Source organism: Lycorma delicatula, chromosome 1 (genome assembly GCF_047948215.1).
Source record: "Lycorma delicatula isolate Av1 chromosome 1, ASM4794821v1, whole genome shotgun sequence".
Taxonomy (NCBI): domain Eukaryota; kingdom Metazoa; phylum Arthropoda; class Insecta; order Hemiptera; family Fulgoridae; genus Lycorma; species Lycorma delicatula.
In genome coordinates, this window is record NC_134455.1 from 220,141,079 (window position 1) to 220,161,971 (window position 20,893).

Consider the following 20,893-nt stretch of genomic DNA (forward strand, 5'->3'; position numbering starts at 1 on the left):
TATTAATTACCCAATGATCAGATTTTATTGCACAATCCCATTTGAATATGTATATATATTTATTTCAGTCACAAAATATTCCTTCCTGTCTCACATAAGCACTATTTTTATAAAAAGACATTATATATTTATTTCCCAGTACCTTATACAGTAATGTATAAGGTTGAGATGGTCTTTATTCATAAAGACCATCTCAAATTATCAAATCTCCACAGTAGTGTTGAGATTTGACAATTATTCAAATAACAAAATACCTCTGGAAACTTATTTTTGAATAAGTGTTGCGCTTAAATCATTAAATGTTGAACAAAGAAACAAATCTTATATCCCAGGAATTTTAATATTAGACGAACGGCATAAAATCAAAGATGATAATTGCAGATAAAAGATAATATTAACAAGTTGTGTTGAAGAGAAAAAATAAGTGGAATAAATAAAGGAAAAGGCCTAAAAAGAAAAATTATGAGAAAATACTAGAAAGGATTAACTTACACCTAAGCAATGAACTTGAGAGGATGGGGAATTTCAACTGTAATAATGGCAGAAAGAAAATAAGTATGGGAATGAAATATGAATTCATAAGATCTACACTACTTTATAATACTTCATAGAAAAACATTTTTAAAAGGAAACATTCAAACCTAATTATTTTTCAACATATTATAATGAAGAAGCAAGCAATTTAAAAAGCAGTAAAAAAGGCAAAAGAAATATTATTTTCAAAAAGCCATGCTATATTACATAACTAAAGGAAAATGAATTAAAATAATACGCATAGATCGATATAAATGTGTTGAAATAATCATGAATGAAAACCAAGTATGCAACACAATCATTGAATGCACGACACAGAAATGAGGTTCCTGAGGAAGGCAAGAGAGTACAAAAAATCTAATGAAATTTGGATACATCATAAAAAGGATATATTTGAGTAAGAAAGTCGTGGAAGAAAAAAGGAAAAGAACAGCAATTGAAGGGATTGGGACAAAAGTGTAACAAGCCAAACTTTAATACAGATATATTCCAGTATTAATATAAGTGTTACTTCTACTGTCGTTAGTCAATAAATGGGAAAAATATGGAATCCTCATACACATTTATTATTGTGGTTTAAATAACTTTTTACCCAGGTCGGTCTCAAATCTGGTTGTTCCTCCCAGCCATGATGGAAAATATTTGATGGATTATTTAGAGCCACAAGGCCTTCCTGAAGCCACAATAAGGTAGGATGCTGTATAGAACACAATGTAAACTGACAGCCACACAATTAATTATCATTATGTTAAAAAAAAAAATTAGAAATACTGAATTTAATAGCTTTAAATTAAAAAGTATACTGAAAAAGATTGCTAGTTACATTTGGCTACACTATACAATATAATTTTCTGAACAGGCTTTACAATTAACAAAATTGTAAACTGTAATATTAACAGTAATTGTAATTATACAACTATAGTCTCAAAATAGCCAACATAACAGAATAGTACTTTAACAATTACTGTAATGAAGTAATTTTTCATAAAAGTTATATGTAATTCAAAGGGGCTTTTTTTTAAAAAAAAAAAAAAAGTACAGTATTTCACTTAACAGATAAATAAACTGAATACTGTAAAATACACCTTACAAAAAGCATCCATTACACATTTTGAATTAAAGGAATGCAGTACACTTGACAAAAATGGTAACTCACAAACTGTGTGGCTTATCACATTCTTGCTCCAAGCACTTCAATTATCTGAGAACAGATCAGAAGTGGAGGAATATATAATGAATAACACAATAAAAGTTACACGTCATACACTGGTTAACTATGTTTATTCTTGTCATCCTTATATCTTGGCCAGTAGCAAGAATTAGCAGGACTTCAAAAGGTAGTTTTAAAATTTTCCTGATAATTTTTTGTTTTGTACAATTGTGAATTATTATAAAATAGTTTTGAAGATTTATTATAAAATAGTCTTTGAAGATTTCACCAATGTGAGGGTCAGTCAGACATAAGCCAGACTTAAGGATATTGATGATGGAGGGGATGGAATCTCCACCTGCCTCAGCATTTGTGTCTCTTTGGTCAGTAATGTAATGACATAACAAGAGATTCCATAGTCGGTTGCACAACATATTATTGTGAAGTTTCTTACGTATTAGGGAGTAAACATCCCAAAATTTTGTCTAGGATGCGCGGACAGTTTGGAGATATGTTTGTCATTACATAAGTCTACAACTAGGCCAGAAAATTGATTGATTGATTGATCAAACTGCTTCAGAAGTGGGTATCAGCCATTCAAGTTCCCATTCCATTATCACAAAACACTTGGGTTCTGCAAAGTCTGTACAAGGTGTGTTTCAAGACTTTTGACCTGAAATCAGAAGCAGACCTAACAGGAAATTGACAAGAGGGGAATCATTTTTTACAGCAAATAGTTACATCACTACACTCCCCAGTTGAAATCAGAGAGTATGGGGTGGATAGCCTTCTCCTGTAAAGGCAAAATTGTATCTGTCAGCTGAAAAAGTCTTAGAATTGTCTTTTGGAACTAAAAAGGTATATTGCTCATTGGTTTTCAGTATATACAATGCACTATGAATGCTACGTACTACTGTCAACTCTTGGACAAAGTGAGTCACCTATAGGAACAAAAGACGCTGCCAGCCAATCAGAAATTCTATTTGGTAACAATGCTAGGCCTCACACAGCCATTAACACTCTGGACAAAATTTACTGGAGAAACTTGAGAAGATCTCCTTACACCCCAGTTATACATTCTAGTGACTTCTTTTTGTTTGGGCCATTGAAGAAGACATTAACTAAGAGGGATCGATTTTAGGGTGACAACGAAGTAAAGGAGTTCATATGCAAATGGCTCATAACGTGTTCTTAAAGATCATATGAAAAAGGAATCCATAAGTTCCCTCAAGTTGAGAAAATTTCAGAGAGACTGAAAAAAGCAATAAATATATATTGTATTTTTATTCTATCCTAATAAATATAAAAACAAAAGTCCAGTTTATGTTTGACTGACCCAGTATAACAGAAAACCTCTAAAAATGTTTTTTGTGAGAATCTAATACTTTAATCATACAGAGAAACAAATGTTTTATTAAATGAAGACCAGTCATTGAAGATGAGCCCAAGAGTGAAAGAAATATGTTATTGATTTTTCCATTTGGTTTGTTGTTCAAAACGATTACAGTTATAAATAATTTTTACTATTAACCATTATGAACAAAAACAAACCAAACCTTTTCATATTGTTATGGAATAAATTTTTAATACATTGAATATTATATGAATTCTTATATCTACATGTGTAAAATATAACATGCATAAAATATATTTATGTGTTAAATATTAGTATATAATATTTTACTGAGTAAAAAGATCTTAAATATAGACAGACAAAAGTACATTTTATTTTAATGTGAAGTTATAAAAAAATTTATCTAAATAAATACTAGCTCAGGTACAGGTACATTTTTTGCAACTTCCATTTTTAAATAAAGTTCACTGTAGTACACTTTAAAGTTGTCAATAGATTGTGCTTTATTATTTGATTCAACCAACAGAAACAAATAACAGTAGATCTTTAATTCTCAATAGACTGACTACTCTTGGCTTTTCCAAAATTTTATACTAAGTTTCATAAAACTATAAAAAAATAAAAATCATCCCACAAATCAAATGCCAGTTTAGCATTTAACATTTGTAATAGTTGGCAAGTACAATTAGACAAAAGCTTGATACATCCAGATATCAAAATGAAACACGGAAAATATCTTTAAAAAATACTAACATAAAAATATTAGCTATTATAATAGCAACTTATGAAACTACTGAAAATGTAAACTTTTTTAACCACAAATCACCAAACAATATTCTTAAGAGCTGGTAATGGAAAACAGAATTGTTACAAAAATAAAAATAAGCGTAATTGACAATTTAATATCAATATATTAATCTATTACATGTTAACCACAAATAATGTGATAAATACATAATTAACTTTGTGGTAAAATGACCCACACTTACTTTCATGTTCAAGGTATCTGGGCTAAAGGTCCCCAAAACTAATGGTCTTAATTTTAAAAAAAACAGTGTCATAAATCTCTTAAAGTACGCTCAATTAACAGGAAATATCTTCAAGATTTGTTGTGTATACTATCATGGTCAGCGGAATGTGCATACACAATGCAGTTGTAGTCAGTAGTTGTAAGATGAGAAGTGGACCCCACAACCAGGTTTCACAGTTTAATTAGGTGGGCTAATTATGAACTGCAATTTCCTTGTTCCACTGTTCACAAGTAAACATTGTTCATAAGTGGCTCCATTTGCAAGCGTACAATTTCATCACATTAAACTAAATGAACATCGCCTACAATCAGTTTGCTGCAAGGTAATAAAACAATTCTAATTATATTGATACATTGTTATTTAGTGATGAGGCAACCTGTAATATGCGCGGAAAAGTTAAAAAAAAATTGTTGAATTTGGAATACTGAAAACCCCCATACAGTAATCAAAAATGAAAGGGACACATCGAAATTCAACGTCTGCGTAGGGCTACACAAAAATATCACTGATCTGTTTTCTTTCATAAAGCCCACTGTGACAGGACACATGCTTGAAAACTTTGCTATTTCTCAGATTCCTGCAGGCCTCAGAGTCCAACAAGATGGTGCTCCACCACATTTTCATTGAGGTATTACTATGTTCTTGAACAACCCTTTCCCCAGATGTTAGATTGGATGAGGAGGTCCAAATGCATGGTCACCAAAATCTCAAGATATCAGTCCTTTTAATTTTTTTCTTGGGGATTTGTTAAAAGTTGTGTATACCAAAGAAAGTTGATTTGGACGATTTAAAATAGAGAATTATTGAAGCTGTTGGTCTAATAACACTGAAGATGTTCCTAAACACATGACAAAAGTTAGATTATCATCTAGACGTCTGCCAAACTACAAAAGGTGCACAAATTGAACTTGACTAACTGCATTAAAACTTTGTGAGTTGCTGTATTTATTAAAAAAAAAAACAAATGTTGTTTACGCCATGCGTAAAGTTCCGTTAATTCCAATGAATTCAAAGCTAGGGTTGGGTCATGTTGTTATCACAGGCTTGATATATTTATTACTATGTTTCGTTTTTGGCTTGTCTTACGTGTATCTGCTTGTTTATATTTGTTCGTTTTATTCGAGCCCTGGCATCAACCAGACGGTGATTTCTGTCATTCTAGTGACCACGTGTTTTCATTTCTCGCAAATTTATTGCTGCTCTCATACACTCCCTTTTGCTTCGTTCACATACTAATACTTGCACACATCTCCTGCTGCCAACACACAGGAGAGTTCTGCCTGAGTTTGGCAGAACTCAGTTAGTTCTTCCTAGGCTTGGTTTCCCCTTCGCGCCATCTTTTCGGCAGAGTTGACCAGACCTTCACAATGTAAAGACGCCCTTTACGTTTCGCTCTCAAGATTTGTGCTAATATCTTCATCACCTTCATACTCGCATACACGGTGCGGTATTCCTGTGTCGAAAATATTTTCTAGTTCTACTCGTCAGTTTTTCGTGATTTCACAGTTTTCTATGTTCGTCCAGCCTCGTTTCTTCGTTAAGTTATTCTTCAAATTCTACATTACTTCTCTGTGGAAAGTGTTTCAATCATTACAAGCTGTCAATTCTGTAGACGCCGAATTTTCTCCAGCTTCTTATTACAATTTCAACGAAGCAGAATTTCTTCAAACTCGTCGCTACACATTTCAGATGCCCAGTCTTGCTCAACCTCGAAGCCACATTCTCACCCCTGTATTCCTGATACACCACGGGGGACTACGCCCAGGAATTTACTGTATGTATTCGTTTTACCTTCATTCACGAGTTCGTCTCTTACAAATATTTGTGTGCTACAGGCAAGTTCAGTTTTTCATTACTTATTACGTTAAACAGTTATGTTATCATTAAAATTTGTGGAACATTCAGTTCATCATACCTATGCCTATTCAAGTCAATTTCATCATACCTATTCAAGTTTCAATTTCAGTTTCATGTTTAGTTTAAAACCCATTTACTCACCGTACAGTCACAACAGGTGACTTTCCCCGACGGGGAGTCTTATTCTTTAAGACTTTGGGGGTTGGCGTCCCCACGGGCCTAGCCTCTGCAGCTATTCTTCCCACTATACAGTGAGCTGCAGAACATCATATACATATACTACACCAAAAACACTACATAACTTACAACATACACACTTACACAACAACATCCTACACTGATATTAATTACATTAACACTCGATGGTGTTGCGACATCTTACGAAACGCAACCGTAACACAAGGTGGGAACAAATCGTGCCGATGGGTGAATGGCTCTACGTAGTGAGTCTCAAACGATGTCCTCTGGGCACCAGGGCGAACCCAGTTGTACTTAGCTCTAGCTCCAGTACGCGTGCGCTCTGCTGGAGTGGTCCATTTTTCGCCGGAACTCGTGGGACCAAAATTTCTGTTCCTATATTAAATTCCAAGATGGTTGGTGGTCCATCTGAAAAAACCACCAAATTAAGTCCTATGAAGAGACCTCAATCAGCTTTGTCTGACGATGATAAAAGTCCTACTGAAGAGAACCACAACTTATTAGAATCGAATTCTAAAAATATTAGATTCGTTGTTCTCCGAAATAGTCAGGAAGGTGGCTCCCTCCAAATGTTTCACCTTTCCTAATAAACAAAACTGTAACAGGTGCAAGTGGCTCCCCGAAGAACATCAGGAAATTACACGACGGATCGATTCTGATCGAAACATTCAACGACGAACAGAGTCGATCTATCTTACATCTCCGTAATATGAGTGATATAAATATAAGTGCAGAAAGCCACAAAACTTTAAATACGAGCCGAGGTGCAATTTTTTGTCGAGACCTTTTAGATATAGATATCACTGAAATAGTTGACGAGCTTTGCCACCAAGATGTTGTTGAAGTGAAACGTATTATGAAACGGAACAGAAGAACCGACACTAACCGACTTATACTAACATTCAATCTCCCTTCAGATGCCAAGGTTTTGGTCCACTACAACATCTTGCACGAAAACTGAGATCTGTGCTCGATGTGCTAAAGAAGGCCACAATGACACTAACTGCGAAGAAAGTGAAAAATGCGCAAACTGCAGTGGTCCACATACAGCCCGCTCCCGAGATTGCCCAATCTTTAAAGAAGAAAAGGCAATTCTCAAAATCTGTACGGAGCAAAAGCTATCTTTCCCGGCCGCAGGAAGAGAATACAGAAAGTTAAATAATTCACGGAACCTGGTTAAACCAGATGTATCTTTTGCCACCGCTACATCGAAACAAACTTACAAACGTTAATAAGCAGCAGTGTGGATCCTGCAATGAACTTAAAAAACTTGTTCAGATGCTTTCTGATCAAGTAGCTTCACTTACAGCCACTATCTCAGAGCTGACAAAGATGAATAAAATGTCTTTCGTCGCAGTTAGTGAATCCAACAGTGTGATACATACGAAAGTTCCTGTTCCCAAAGTCGTACCGGCACGAGTAGCGACTATCACAGCTGGCAGTAAGCCAACTAATAAGCTCCCCGTAAAGGGAACCCACATAATCGACCCCTCTGGGATTTAACTGCAGCATCCCATTCAAATAAATCTCCTCCACCATCACCTCATATACTGGAGGATATGGTTGAAGAACCACCCGACCCTAGGGCATCGGGCATAGGGCATTTGTATTCTTTAAAATAAAAAATACAAAAAAATAAAAACCGAATCACGTACAGCTAATTTTTATATAATTTCCGAAATTTAATTATTTAATTTTGTTATTTATTTTTTTTTTTTTTACACTTATGAACATTATTCAGTGGAATGTTAGAGGTATTCGGTCCCGCATTGAAGATATTAGAGTACCTGTGCACGCACATGATCCACTAATCATGTGTTTCCAAGAAACTCACCTTCTACAACATGACCCAATTACACTCAGAGGATACTTCTGTGAGAGATACGACTGCCTAGTAGACAGTAGGGAGAGTGGTGGAGTAGCGATTTTCATGAAGAATGGGGTGTCGGCTACAAGAATTCAACTAACCACTGTCATTCCTGCTATTGCAGTAAAGGTCTTTATTCCCTTCAAATTGCATATCTGCAACCTGTATCTCTCACCGAACACCGAGTTCAGTGCTTTAGATGTCTCAAATCTCCTCACGCAAATACCATCTCCATCGTTAATAGTAGGAGACTTCAATGCCCATCATATTTCCTGGGGCTCAACCTTCTGCTCCACTCGAGGAAATATGATAAACAGATTGAGACAAGACTTTGACTTTTGCCTACTGAATAATCGATCATACACATTTATGTCCTTATCAACTGTTACTGTATTAACCTTGATCTCTCCATATGCTCACCGAATGCTTGCTTTCATCCGGGGATTCTTAAATCACCAAACGGCTCGTGTTCGTGTGGATGATTCGCTCTCAGATAGTGTCACGCTCTCAGATAGTGTCATCTTGGAGAATGGAGTGCCCCAAGGTAGTGTATTAAGAGCCACCTTATTTTCTGTAGCCATAAACGATATTAACAAATGTGTGCAGGTTCCTGTCTCATGTTCTCTATTTGCTGACGACTTTGCTATTTATATTGCAAGCCGTTCAATACCTACAGCAGAGAGACTACTGCAGAACACTATATCTCACCTTGAAGCTTGGTCCAGGATTACTGGTTTCACATTTTCATCCAAAAAAACAAAATGTGTAGTTTTTTCTCGGCTACGAACCCCTTCTATTCCGCAAGTTTTTCTGAACGGAGAGACTATTACTATTTCTACCTACGTCAAGTTTTTAGGTTTATTTTTTGATAGCCGACTTACTTGGGTCAAACATATAAAAGAATTAAAAACAAAATGTTCCAAACTTCTAGATATGATGCGAGTCCTTACTAACACCAACTGGGGAGCCGATAGGTCATGTATGATACGTTTTTACTATTCCTTTGTTCGCTCCCGTTTAGATTATGGTTGTGTCGCCTACTCTTCAACTCGTCAAACTGTGCTTTAAATGCTGGATAGTGTACATCATGCTTTCCTTCGGCTTGCCACAGGCGCATTTAGATCAAGTCCTGTCACAAGCTTACTTGTAGACTGTGGTGAACTATCACTTTGGGATAGACGAGATCAGCTTTTATTATCTTAGTTTGCTCGTCTCAGAGGACAGCCAAATCACCCGGCTCTTGACTCAGTCTTTAGAAATCCTAATCTAGGAAAGTATGAGGACCATCCACGTCGTACTGCACCTGTAGGTGTCCGTACCCGGCGTCTGCTGCAGCATATAAATGTTGACACACCGTCATTCTTTCCTACATATCCTTGCTCATATCCTCTATGGAGAATAAACCTTATAAATTTTAATTTTGACCTTACGACATACAATAAACAATCAACACTACCCATTGTCTTCCAGCAAATGTTTCAGTATGTTCTCTCCAAGATGAAACCAGACGCGGTTGTATACACTGATGGATCGAAACAAAACGATACAGTTGGCTGTGCATTTGTTGTCAATGAAAGAACTTATATGTTTGGTCTACCCGGTATTACGAGTGTGTTTACCGCTGAACTATACGCTATAAATAAGGCTTTAAACATCATTAACCCTAAATATAGGAAAATTCTTATTTGCAGTGACTCGTGTAGTGCTCTCCAAGCCTTACCAAGGGTAACAACAGCTGGGTTCTGCACCATTACAATGCGGGCACACATCGCTAACCGTTCGGAATTCTTGGCTTCCAAAAAGACGGTAGTGATTCCCCACCCACCCTATTCGCCTGACCTTGCCCCGTGCGACATTTTTCTCTTTCCGAAAATAAAATTTCAATTTGAAAGGCCGTCGTTTTAACACAATTGTGGAGATTCAGGAAGAAACGCAGAACGAGCTTCGAACACTTACACCTGCACACTTCCAGGGATGCATGGAATCATGGGAAAAACGCTGTTTTAAAAAAAACTAATTTATTTTTATGGTAAAATTTCCCCGAACCTTTGGGTAGTACCTCGTGTGTGTATGTATATATAAAATTAAGTACAGACTTTAATGTTGACAAATAATATTGTTTCTGTAAACATCCCTCGATTTTATTATCAAAATAGCTGGCTTAATAAATAAATAAATAATAATGAAATTAAGTAAAATTATGTTGAATCTAATAATTAAAACTTACCTTTTTATTTCATTATTAATGTCAGAAGCAAGCATTCTCCATGAAGTATTCTGATCACAAAAAACTTTTAATTTTTTTATTACAGGATGGTTTTCATAGTTGTTTCCAAACCACCTTCGTACCATAACTGCTACAACAGCTGGAAGTACAACAGATCCTAATACTAAGATAATTCCTGAATTACTAAATAAAACTGAACTAGATGCTTCCGTTTCAACAAATAAAAACAGACCAAGAAAATAACCTGGAATAAATTATCAACTTAATTATACAAAATGTAATTTATATAAGACTACTAACTTAAAATGAAGTTTTAATGTAAAAAATTGTATAACATTATTTAACTTAACAGTTTGTTAATCAATCATTGAGAATATACAAAATAATGTTCCGTACAACAGTATTTACTTTAATCATTAAAGTATTTTTTTTTTGGATGGAGTGGGTTTTAATTATTTTGAAAAACAATTACTACTGTTCATTATTAATTACGAAAATGAACTTTTAACTCCAAATCAATCATGAATAACATGTTTTGATAAGAGTATATGTCTCTAGTTTTGTAGGTCCCTAACCATCCTATTCTTTAATAAAACTAAACAAATTAAACCATCACTAATCCTTTCTGTGCAGGGGCCAGAGCACAGAACCTTTTCAACCTAAATGGTCCATTCATAGTAATAACAGACTTAAAGCTTATATCTGTATAAAAGTCTCATTAACTCTATTATTTTTTTACCTTAAAATAACATTAAAAAAAAATATTCTCTGGTTTTTACAAAAATTTTCTTCAGAAAATGTAACGATTAGTTTTTTTAATTCTCTTTAGTTGAAATTAGGGCCTTTTCCACTATAGGACTGACAGCTTAACTTTTTATCATAATGAAATAAAGTTAATAAACAAGAAAAATAATTTCAATAAAAAAAGTTGTACATAATTTGTATATTTAATGTTAATTAGACAATGATAGCAAGCAAAGCAAGAATAGGTTATGTTTCGTTATGTTGATATATGTACGAAGTGTGCTCAAAAAGTAACGAGAATTTTGAAATTTCGCGGGTTGTATTAATCCGATTCTCAGGATTTTTCCTTATTGTGTTGGTAAAAATTTCTGATAACTATCTGTACACTTTTAGCCATATTGAATGTTTAGTCTGTTGTCAGCTATCAAAAGGATAACACGTGTTTTGGTACGATTTTTTATTTGTATAAATAATGGATCAGAGAATTTGTATTAAATTTTGCTATAAGAATGGAATAAAGTGTAGCAATGTTTTAAAAATGTTAAATATTGCTTTTGGTGAGTCTGCTACGAGTAGCGCAAGGATTTAAGAGTGGTATAAGCATTTTCAAGAAGGTCGTGAAGACGTTGAAGATGACAAGCGCCCCGCACGCCAAAGCACATCAACAACCGATGAAAACGTGGAAAAAGTGAAAGAAATGATTATGAATGATCGCCGAATCAAAATCAGAGAAGTTGCTGATGATGTTGGGATATCAACTGGCTCATGCCATGAAATCTTTTCGGATGTTTTGGGTATGAAACGTGTGTCAGTAAAATTTGTTCCAAAATTGAATTTCGAACAAAAACAGCGGCGAATGGAAGTTGCTCAGGAGTCGCTAAATGAAGTCAACAACGATGCATAACTACTGAAACATGTCACAAAAGGTGATGAAACATGGGTTTACGGATATGATGCCGGAACTAAGACTCAATCGTACAAGTGGACGCAATCTGGATCACCAAGACCGAAAAAAGCTCGACAAGTGCTGTCAAATGTGAAGTTTATGGTCACAGTGTTCTTTTATTTTAACGACATAGTGCTTCATGAGTTCTTGCCACCAGGTCTAACGAACGATAAGGTGTATTACCTACAAGTTCAACGCCGTTTGCGTGAAGCAATCCGAAAAAAACGCCCGGATTTTGGCGAAACAATTCATAGCTTTTGCACCACGATAATGTGGCAGCTCACACTTCATTGCTTGTTCGTCAATTTTTAGCCAAAAACAACACTATAATGATACCCCAGCGCCATATTCGCCTGATATGGTCCCGTGTGACTATTTTCTATTCCCAAAAATAACGAGAACCTTAAAGAATCGACATTTTACAAGCTTAGATGAGACTGAACGCGAATAGCTGAAAGGGCTAAAACACAAAGATCGAGTTCCAGAAGTGTTTCGCGGTTTGGAAAAAGTGCTGGCATAAGTGTATATCTAATGGGGACTATTTTGAAGGAATAACATTAATTCTTTCCAAAAAAAAAATTTCTCGTTAATTTTTGAACACACCTCCTATGAGTACGATTTGACAGTGCACAGAATCAACATAATCTAACCAAACATAACCTATGCTAGCTTCGCTCGCTAAAGTTACCTAATTAACATCATCCCATAGTTAACAAGTATTACCCAAATTATTAACAATTATCCCAAGAATTAATAATAATTATTATTTTTACAATTATCAAACTATATATTTATTTGTTTGTTTATACATTTGTCATATAATATTAAAGATTAATGATCTGTTTAATAGTGTATATTTTAGAATTTGTCATTAGAAGGATGGATTGGGCTTTTATTATTTTGTAGAATAATTACAGCTGTCAATCTAATAAACTAACATTCTTATATTTTAGTAAAAATAAAAACAATTTCCTACATGCAAAGTTCTTATAAAACTGTCAAGAGCTGTTAATAAAAGCATGCGCTTACTTAAAAAACTGACACTGAATTGATATTAAATTGAAGATTAATGAACATTCACTAGATTAATATTCACAGGTTTCTCACCCAACCTGCTGCAAGGAAAGGGTAAACAGATAGTGGTATAATAAATACTAAATAAGTTTTTACAGTAAAACTTAATTTAATTAATTTACATAACTATGTGTATATTATGCAAAATATAGTGTAAAAAGAGCCTAAGAGCCCTAATAGATCAGCCTCAGGGTAAAATTCACAAAGTGTAAACATAGTCTAAAGTCAAGAGACAAAAATAAATATAAGAACAAAAAATAAATCAGAATAGACTTTGTCAATGGAAAACAAAGAATTTGCTGAGCCCACAGAAATGTATCTGTCAAACAAACATAATCAATGACTTTCAAAGTGATAGAAATAAAAAATCATGGACAAGTTATGATTGATTTGGTAGAATAATGCCATTGTATAATTATGCAGATGTAAACTAACTACATTCAGCATAAAAAAAAAAATCAGGAAATATTGCTGATAACAGTTTTTCTTCTGCAAACATAATATTACAAATTATTATAAATAACCATACATTATATAAAGTAATTCATGTAGATCACGAGTGGATACTCCATGAATAAAAAATAAACTGTTTTGATATTTTTTCAAAGGGTAATGAAAAACCATAAGAAAACCACTGCTAAATTAGAAACTCAGTAGAAATTTCAAGCACAGAAAAAGATTTATTATCAAGAAATGTGTAACAAGATTTGGGAACTTATTAATTTGATGAACTGTGATAATACAGTGCTGGCTCAACAAATGCAATCAATACAACGTACACATAAAAATACATAAATAGCAGGTAAAAATCTGAAAATTGTTTAGTAGAGTATTTATGCTGTTCTTTTTTAATTCATTGTTCAATTAAAATTTTTTCATAATTCTCAAGTAATTTTCTAATTTTCTTCCTTAGTTATTTGTTTATATATGTACTATTCTGTCAAGAATACATTAAAAAACTGTTCTTTTTTTTAATAATAAACAATTTTATAAATCACACAAAGGTTAATACATTACTTCAATTATACAATTCATTTTCTCATTAAATAAATTAAAATTTTATTTACAATACGGGGCAGAACATTTTTAGATTATTTTACGTATTATGGCTGTAAAATGGTTCTAAAGCCATTTACAGCCATACAATTTCTGCACTGTTTTTCAGGCCTGAAAAAATTGCAATATTTCTTTTGTGTTTATTGTTAATTGATATTGTTTATTGTCCTTGTATAACTTTTTTAATAATTGTTTTTTTTTATAGCAGAACGTTTTTAAACACTAATCCTACTTAAAACAATCTTTTGTAACCTACTGCTATATACTATAACAGTTTTTCTTTTGAACATCCAAAAGTGTGCTTTCAGATTTAATTGAACGTCTATTTAGCTCTCTCCTTTTGTCTGAAATGTTGCTAGTGAAACTGCAGTGTGGTTTCTGAATTCAAGGAATTGAAAAATCCTACAAGTATTCGAATAACACAATCAATTTTATATTTGATATATTGACTTCATGTAATTCAGTTTTAATTTGTGACTTTTATGTCTACATACAAAACTTGTAAACTGCATGTAGAATCTACAGACACAGTATCTCAATGAGGTAATATGTAAAGTTTTATTGTTCAATGTATTGTCCAAAACTGTCGTTACTTTTAGTCAGTTACTATAATTTATGTATTATCATTATTATTTATTTCTGTATGTTTTGTTAATTATTTGTATGATGTGCATTTTGTTTAAAAGCAATGCATTTTTGTTTTAAAGCAATACAGTAACTTTTTCCTGAAAATGTTTCTCCAACAATAACTAGATGTTAGAAAATTTATATAGCATTTTTTCTATAATTGAGGGTGTGTTGCTTTGAAAATCTAATGAGTTATCAAAATACAAAAAAAAAGTAATAATGAAGATGGTAATGTTGTATATATACAAATGATTAACCTGTGTTAATTAATACTGAAAATAATGTAACTCTTTCATAATCTTCAATCATGCAAGATGATAGTAACAATGATCGACTTACATTTCTACTAAATAAAGCAAAACTATAAAATTAACGACCATCAGTAATAAACTTCTGAAGTGTAGAAACTAGGGTCCGAAGCGACAAGGTTACGTTTTATATGCATTCATGTAAATTTTATTCCGCAGATTTCTATTTCGTTTCTACTTAACCAATCACATTACACATTAAATGGGATTTAATTAATACCAGTAGTACTTACCTAATGGCAACACACAATGGAATAATAAGGTTAAAGACGTTCTACGAACATGAAATACTATAAAATCATCAAATTCACTTCCCAAATACGAACCAAGAAGAGATTCAATCGTAATACCAGCAGAAACAAATTCATTGGTTCTAAAAACAAAACAAACACACACTAATAAGTAAAACAATGTAAACACACAGAACGAATAATTTGGCATTTTAGGTTAAGCAGGAAAACAAGTACGGACAGCTGACGTGCCACATTGAAAATATATTCCCTCACGGCCGCGTAATCATTAACCGTTTTGATAAGTTAATGCCGTTAAAGTAAATTCATACTGGCGATGGTCTGGTTGTACGAATTTTAATAATACAAAACTACATTACGTAAAGATGATTAATGCAAATGCAATGCACTTTCGACAAAAAATCATTCAGACCTATTTTTCTAGTGAATAACGCCGCGGATTGACATGATCACAACTAACTCGAAAATAATTCAATTTTACACCGACTGTCAAGAAGTTCAATGTTTATCTGATTCAATTTGCGAATACTGAATAATCGTTGCGCTTAACCTGATTATCTAATAAGAATTTACTTGTTTTTAATTTCCCTTATAAGGTGTTTATTTAAAACAAGGAGCTAAGGAATCTCGACAAAACTTGCATATAGAAAAAGCTTCCACAGTAGTGGAGAAACGGGTATAAATAAATGAATATATCGAATGAAATATTAAATAATTAAATATTAAAAAATTGTCCCAATGCTCTAAGCAACTGAAAATGTTTACAAACGACCAAAATAACAAATTGGGGTTTATGTATCATAAGTGAATGTAGGTAAGATGTTTCAGTGTACTTTCATGCACAGGTTTCGACTCTTTACGAACGTCCATTTTCTAATGCAGTGCTATAACATCCGAAATTTTTTTATCAGCTCCCAAAGGCGAAGTCTTGTGGAATTGGTCATGTATCTCAATATCTACATCGCTGCTGCAGATATATGAACTTTCTTTCTTTTTTCCTGTTTAGCCTTCAGTAATAATATTTCAGAGTAGGAGAGTAGCAGTAATATGTAGGAGTGTAAATGAAGTGTAGTCTTGTACAGTCTCAGTTCTACTATTCATGAGTTTTGTGATTAATTGAAACCCAACCACCAAAGATCACAGTATTCACCATCTAGTATTCAAATCCGTGTAAAAATAACTGACTTTACTAGGACTTGAATGTTGGAACTCTCGACTTCCAATTCAGCTGATTTGGTAAGACGCGTTCACCACTAGACCAAACCGGTGGGTTACAGATACATGAACTACTTTCCTCTTGGTGTAATAGAAGAATGCAGCTCTAGGACAAGGCAGGTGTTAATTTCTACCCACAAATATATATCTGAAACGATTTATTATGGCGTAACACATCACCATTTTTGTAAAGTTGCTAAGTTTTGTCAAATGAAGTTTAAAAAAATTTGTTTTCATTAATTTCTTTTGAAACATTCATTAATTTTTCTATCCACCCAGCCTGTCCTCGTTTCCTCCAGATGCACATTTCCTCTTTCAGTTTTCCTGAAAGTCCACTTCCCACACAAACGTTTTATTGAAGTTATTTTCAGAACATTTATGCAGCATGTTGTCTATAAATGAGGATGTGTAGCTTTAAAAATCATGATTTGTTAACAAAAATACCAAAAGCATGAAGATGGTAGTGGTATTATACAAAAGATTAATCTACTGCAGTCTCACACAATCAGTCAATCTATCCCACAATCTTCAGTCATACAAGCTGATAGTAACTCTGGTAGACTTGCACTTCTATTAAATAAAGCAAAACTAACATCATAATCATCAGTAATTAACTTGTAAAGCTTATTAGTAAATCCACTTTATGCTGGAACACTTTTCTGCCTAGTACTATTCTTCTATTAATTTCTATCCCACATTTTTTAAATTTGTATAATAATGTTTACCCGGGAGCAAAAGTGTTCATCCTAATCTGAGATGGTACTGCCAATTTTTATATCAGCTTTTATATTTTCTTTCTTCATTCTTACCACCATCATTCTTGTTTTCTTCTGGTTAATCTTCAATTTAAATTCTTTATGGTTTTTAGACTCTGCTTTTAATAAAGTTTAATTTATTTACTAGGGGACTCCCTGTGCTGTTCCACAACATCAATAAATAAATTAGCTTAAATTATAAGAGATAACTTACATTATGGTTCATAAGACTTCCTTCCAGACATCAGCTGTGTGTTGACCCCTACGTTTTGTCTCAATTTTCACATTTTTAAACTTCATGTCATGTATACATACATTGTTACATTTAAAGTGATACAGTTGCTACATCATTTCTCAGTCCATTAAACATATCACATAGCATATACTGCACACATGCTTTCTTATTGGTTAATTTAATTAACATTCTCTAAAACATTCTTAGAATTAAGTGAACAAGGCTTTAAATTTTGTATGTTAATTAGTTGCTGAGATACTGCAGTTTGAATGTATTTTTAACAATGAGGAAATGTGTTTCTTCCCTCAAAACGGTTTTACGAATTTAATGATAGCAGTCTGAGTGGACTTACTTGGTAAGTGTTATAACACTTGACATAATACCCATACAAATTATGTATCTTAATTAGTTGGCTAGATATCTTGATTTGAATGCTATTTTCTCATACTTTGAGTATGAGAAAATCTGTTCCCTTAAAACTCCTCTCATAATTGAGTAAGCATAGCAGGTGCATGCTGTTTATCTGTGGCTTGATGAAAGGTTAATTTTTCAGGAAACAAATGAAGCTTCTCAGACATTGTAAACTGATAAATTTTTCATTAAAAATATAGTAACTATGGAATGGTTTAAACAGTAATTTTCATATCAATGTCAAATGTACAACTTGAAAAAAATAATCACCATAGCTGAAAACTTCACAATAAATCCACAAGTCAGATTCATATTTCTAAAAAAACCCTATGCATTCTTTTTGATAGAGACATAGGGCACTGCAATTTTAGAAAATAAGATGTAAATTTCTGGAATATGAGAATAAAAAAAATACATTTTACCAGATGCTTAATTCAAGATTGATTCTTGATTTGCATATGAATGCAGGTCAAAAAGAGGAAAGAATAATATATAGCAAGTGGTTTGCAAGCTAAAATTATTTTATACATTAAAGTAGACAGTCTACTTTAATGTATTTTTTTATCTACATTTGTTCATTTATTTTCACAATTCAAAAAGTGAAAACTAACTTCCAATTTACCATAGTTTCATTATTTTGTTCTACAAATTACTGTTTGAATAATTTTAGGTCATGTTAATAAAAATTCATTGTATTAATTTACTGTCAAAAGGCAACAACCAAAAATTGGTTTAAAATGTTTCTTAATGTTTCAGGAACAATAGTCTGAAATGAATTGTATAATTACTTGTGGTTTTTTTTTAATTTTATTTATAAAGTTTCATGTGTAGTTTATTAAATGTTTTTTTCTTTTAATTACCTAAAATTTTTTTATGCAGAGTATCTCATGAAGAAACTTTCAGTACATGTTATACTGGGTGAAAATAATGAAAAACATTTCTCTGAAAAAGCTTCATTTTCAAGTTAGGTTAGTAAAAGATTTTGCATGGATTTCAACTCCCCTCACCAATACAAAGAAGCCTTCCTGTAATTTTTGGAACCCAAATTAAGGAGGAAAGTTGGTGGTCTTATGTAATTTGAGCTGGGAAATAGGATAAAGCAGATCTCAGAACTGTAAATCCAATAGTTTTTAAAAATTCAACATAAAACACAAAATATGGTGTCAAAAAAGTTTTTTTTAGGTTTGTAGTACATCCCAACCCCATAGGGAAGACACCTGCCTAGTGACGTTCCGGTCACTGTATGTTCCTTGCCCTGTTGGGCTTTAACGGGAGTCGTCTATCGCCCTCTGACTTTTTACATCTCATAGTAATAAGCCTGGCCTCGTTGGGATGCCACCGATGCAAATGTCTACTGAGGCATTTGCATCGGTGATTTAATAACTCAGCTTATTGCCTTCGCTGTAGGCCTCATCCAGACATCTTGAATGTCCTACAGCGTATCCCTCTGAACTAGCTAACCGAGCTCACAGAAGCGTGAACCCCACGCCTAGTTCTACTTATTATGAGCCATTACATGAACGTCTCGAAATTCGAGGCAAAATAAAACAACATGCCACCAAACATGCTGATCGCAACAATGAAATTTAGTCCTAGTTCCCTTATGAACCTCAGCTTATGCTTAAATAAATCCTTACTTAGGTTAAATTATGGACTCTGGTCTGGTCCACTAGGGAGAGGCGGACAGACCACCTACTCCCACTCAGAGTCCCACGTGACATTCACCACAATAAACTATCGTCGAGATGCCGCTACACCTCATGGGCTGCATGGTATCCCATGCCCATCGGCAGTGCAGTCGCCATCCTGAGGTTTGTAGTACAGTAGCTTTGTTAAATGACTAATAAATGCAGATTTAGTAACAAAACTTGTAGACAATTTAATTCAGAGAAAATTAATGTAAATACAGCCAATAAAAAGTAAATAAAAACTTTTAAAAATCCGTTTTTTATTGATGCAAAACACAAAAAAAATCAACATTATTCTTAATATAGCATAAAAAAAAAAATAAAATACATGAAATGAAAATTGGTAACAGAATAACAAACCTCAGTTACAGTAATTGTTCGAAATTCACTCCTTCACAATCTAGACAGCACTCTGCCTGACGTATAATATTTTCAGTGGTCTCCAATATTACCTCAGGATCGTTTCGTACAAATTCAACAGCATTTTGTATTTTTGTGAGTAATTCTTTAATATTAATTTTTTGTTGGAATGCTTTCATAAGGTCCCAAATGCAGAAATCTAATGGCATTATGTCAGGTGATTGTGGTGGCCAATTGATTGGTCCACCATGTCAAATCCAGCTTAAAAAATTAACATTCAAGTGATTTCTAGCTATTAAAGAAAAATGTGGCATTGCACCATCATGCTGGAAAATCATTTGTAGTCTAGTTTATTATGGTAAATCCTCCAAAAGAGCAGGCAAATTATTTTTCAAGAAATGATCATATGTATTTCCCATATGGTTTTCATTGTAAACAAATAGTCCCAGAATTTTGTCATAAATAATGGCACACCAAACGTTAGGGTGAAATCTATGTTGGAAACTAGTTTTCACAATATCATGTAGATTGTCTTCGCTCCCTAAATGGCTACTTTTTGAATACTCTCTTTCTTGTAAAAGTGGTTTCATCAGCAAATAAGATTAAATTTACCTTATTAACACTGTCTAGAAGCCAATAACAGAAGTTTAACCACTGAGACTAATCAGTTAGCCAAACATTTTGAACCTTCTGCAGGGGGAAAGGATAAAGATTTTCTTTCCATACGATGCACCATACTTTGTTTTTTGAGAAATCAGTGGAATATGAAATTCACCTTGTACTGGTGCTTGGGCTACGCTCAATCACATGATGTTCATCATTAGCACGATAACCTACTTGGTGTTCAACAGAAAATGAATACATTGGAAATGACCCTCCATTCGTAAATACTGATACACCAAAGAAAATGTTTTTTATTTGGAATCTGCCTTCCAGGAAATCTCTCCTGAGAACATAGAGCAGCTTTAGATTTTCCATTACAAAATCCACAAAAAAAAATTATAT

General features: G+C 33.4%; 1 protein-coding gene across 2 annotated transcripts in view; it reads right to left on the minus strand.

The window, feature by feature from the left end:
* LOC142328785 (E3 ubiquitin-protein ligase TM129) overlaps positions 1-15,680 on the minus strand; it is a 66,806-nt gene extending 51,126 nt beyond the window's left edge. The window contains exons 1-2 of one of the 2 annotated variants that reach the window (XM_075372827.1): positions 15,207-15,680; positions 10,219-10,357 (exon numbers count right to left, since the gene is read on the minus strand). In XM_075372827.1, coding sequence (XP_075228942.1) covers positions 10,219-10,357; positions 15,207-15,414 — 347 coding nt within the window. In that variant the 5' untranslated portion in view covers positions 15,415-15,680. Of the gene's footprint in view, positions 1-10,218; positions 10,463-15,206 lie in introns of both variants that reach the window. The other variant, XM_075372818.1, reaches the window with a different exon arrangement.
* Positions 15,681-20,893: the final 5,213 nt, after the last annotated feature.